The 2,500-nt window shown below is 41.0% G+C and overlaps 1 protein-coding gene across 1 annotated transcript in view; it reads right to left on the reverse strand.

Annotated features, from left to right (window-relative positions):
- Positions 1 to 846: 846 nt before the first annotated feature.
- The window catches only part of LOC138012602 (histone deacetylase 4-like), a 41,659-nt gene continuing 40,005 nt past the window's right edge, over positions 847 to 2,500 (reverse strand). Inside the window, exons 26-27 of the mRNA XM_068859415.1 lie at positions 2,126 to 2,267; positions 847 to 1,591 (exon numbers count right to left, since the gene is read on the reverse strand). Of these exons, the coding sequence (XP_068715516.1) occupies positions 1,549 to 1,591; positions 2,126 to 2,267 (185 nt within the window). The 3' untranslated portion in view covers positions 847 to 1,548. The remainder of the gene's footprint in view (positions 1,592 to 2,125; positions 2,268 to 2,500) is intronic.

Below are 2,500 nucleotides of genomic sequence, written 5' to 3' on the forward strand. Positions count from 1 at the left end.
TATTCTTTACATCACAAGTGTATCGACTGAAAGTACACCATATGGTACGTTACCATGTCAAAACACTTTCGGTTTTGTTCCACACAGAAACAATCAATTATTTTTAGGATAGGAACACGTCGAAAGAGAGAAAATATTTTTTAAAAAAAACACTGCCTTCTAAATGGCTCCTCGCCTTTCCACGGGCCAAGCGTCGGTATGTTCAGTACATGTTTGCTTGGAGTTCCAATTGGACTCTGTTTTACAAAGACTTGCTCTGAACAACACGCTAAAGTGAAGCTGGAAATGGTACACAAACGGAAGAGCTCAACAATATTTTCTTGAATTCCTTCGAGCAAGAGTGCGAACAAAATTCCTAAAGTCAAATTTATCTCGAAACAAAAATTACCCTTCCAATTCTCTGACATAATCAACATTCTTGTGGGCCTATTCCGCAGAAGGAATGTTTAAATTATTTGCCACGTCTTTTCTTGTGATCCTCCAATCTCGACCCCAGATCTCTTCTCTTTTGCGCATGCCTGAGGGAAAGAATAGTCATGCGCAAACATACGATCCGAGGCTCTGGTGACGAGAACGGTGATCCTCATCGCTTTGCTTCACTGTCCTAATGTATGAATAGAATGCTCCCCAAGTGTCAAGAATGGTCCACAAACGAATGTCACCATAAAGCAAAACTAAGCCCAAACTGGGATCGAGTTCTTTACGACATGGGTCAAAACATTAAAACCGTTTTTTGTCTTACACGGTGTTTTGGCGGCATCATGAACTGAACTAGAAGAGAACAGGTCTCTACCGTGTTCACGAATATTCAGAGAATGGTATATATATATATATATAGAAAGAAAATGAGAGAAAGAGTGAATTTTAATAATATCGCTAGCTCCTTGTAATATTTTTGCTATGCATGGGAGCTTTTTATTAAAAGCCATAATTTAAAAGACAAAATTATTTAAGTAGCTGGGATTTTTAAAAGCCAAGCTACATACACTCAATTGTATATGTACAAGTAATTACAAATAGCGAGCAAGTATCGACAGTGGCGTAGTGGTTGCTTTATTGTTTTGCCTTTTTCCCGTCTTGTGATTGGACAAAACACACTTCTTCAACCAATCAGGGGCAAAAACCCACACGAACTGTGATTAGCTACAATCGTGTTCCCGCGCTCAGCGCCGGACGTTACGTGAGCATTGCTTCGAATCGGTTCATTTCAACACCAGCCGTAAGTTGTGATCTTACGACGCTATCACTCGCTCTATCACACACTTTAAAACAAAAAAATTCCGCTCCGCGGCAACCTTTTCACAAGTAAACCAAGTCTGTACCTTCTAAATGCTAACCTTTTGATTAATAAAATTGAGTATGTTCGTTAAATGGCCTTAAAAGACGTTTTTCCCACGACTGTTTAAACAGTTTACACCACCAATGTGATAACTGAAAGCAACAAATCCACTCATTTCATGCAATTTTACGACAACTTTTTACAATTTCAAGTTTTTTTAAAAGCTATTTGGGCGACCAAACTTTCTTTTCTGGATCCCTGGCTGCAATTTACGCTTCCTCCTGGTCTTCTGCCATAGCAACATCAGAATTTCTAAAATCACAGAATAAATGTATGTTATGCCCCAGCCAACAGGTCGGTATTCACTATTGGGAAAATCTGTGCCCCACGGTACTCAAGACAAAGGGCTTAGTTTTTCCCAATACAGATCAGGCTGGTGAATAACAATTTTTTCTAAACCCTGACGAAAAGCTTGCGAAATGCTTGATGCAAACTGATGTTTTCCTTATCATTGTAATCTTCCACCTCGTCGGGGTAATAAAACTCGCTTTCACTGAAGCTACATGTAGCTTTTCGTCTCGATCCATGTAAAAATTAGTACTTACTACAAAAAGTTAAACGTTTACATGATGAGTACCTTTAGAGTTCATGAAAAATTGCAACGAAACAAGCGATGTAATCGAAGACTCATCACGCACCAGATACCGCCCGCTGTGGGCGGGCCGGATGGCAGACTACCGCCAGCTCCCGGAACCAATCAGATCGCACAATACCGCCTGCTCACGCGCTGAGAAAAAATAAATTCCCCTATCATTACCATTAAAAATGCAACAATTTGCGGCTTACTTTTCTGTTTCTTTTACGACTCCCATAGACAGTGAGGCCAGCGCTGTCACTGTGTCCGCTTCTTCCTTTTCGCGTTGTTGTGCTTGTACCAGTGACTGGCATATTTGAGTTGCTTCTCGTTTTACGCTGTTCCAGTATCTTCCTACAAGCGAAGACGCAAACTCAATCAGCAACTAGTAGCCAACTTGAACAAATGGGGTTCCCCTTCACAATGGGCCTTTTGCAACAAACGATCACAAGGTACTAAATCCCGGCGCCATGCTGGAGGGCAAGCTCATTATTATTCCCCCACTGGGACAATCAAACAGAGACCTGAACCAGTCAAGCTTGACGTGCCTTTGTTTTAATGTCCCAGTGGGGGAATCATAATGAGCT

This window comes from Montipora foliosa, chromosome 8, assembly GCF_036669935.1.
Source record: "Montipora foliosa isolate CH-2021 chromosome 8, ASM3666993v2, whole genome shotgun sequence".
Lineage (NCBI taxonomy): Eukaryota > Metazoa > Cnidaria > Anthozoa > Scleractinia > Acroporidae > Montipora > Montipora foliosa.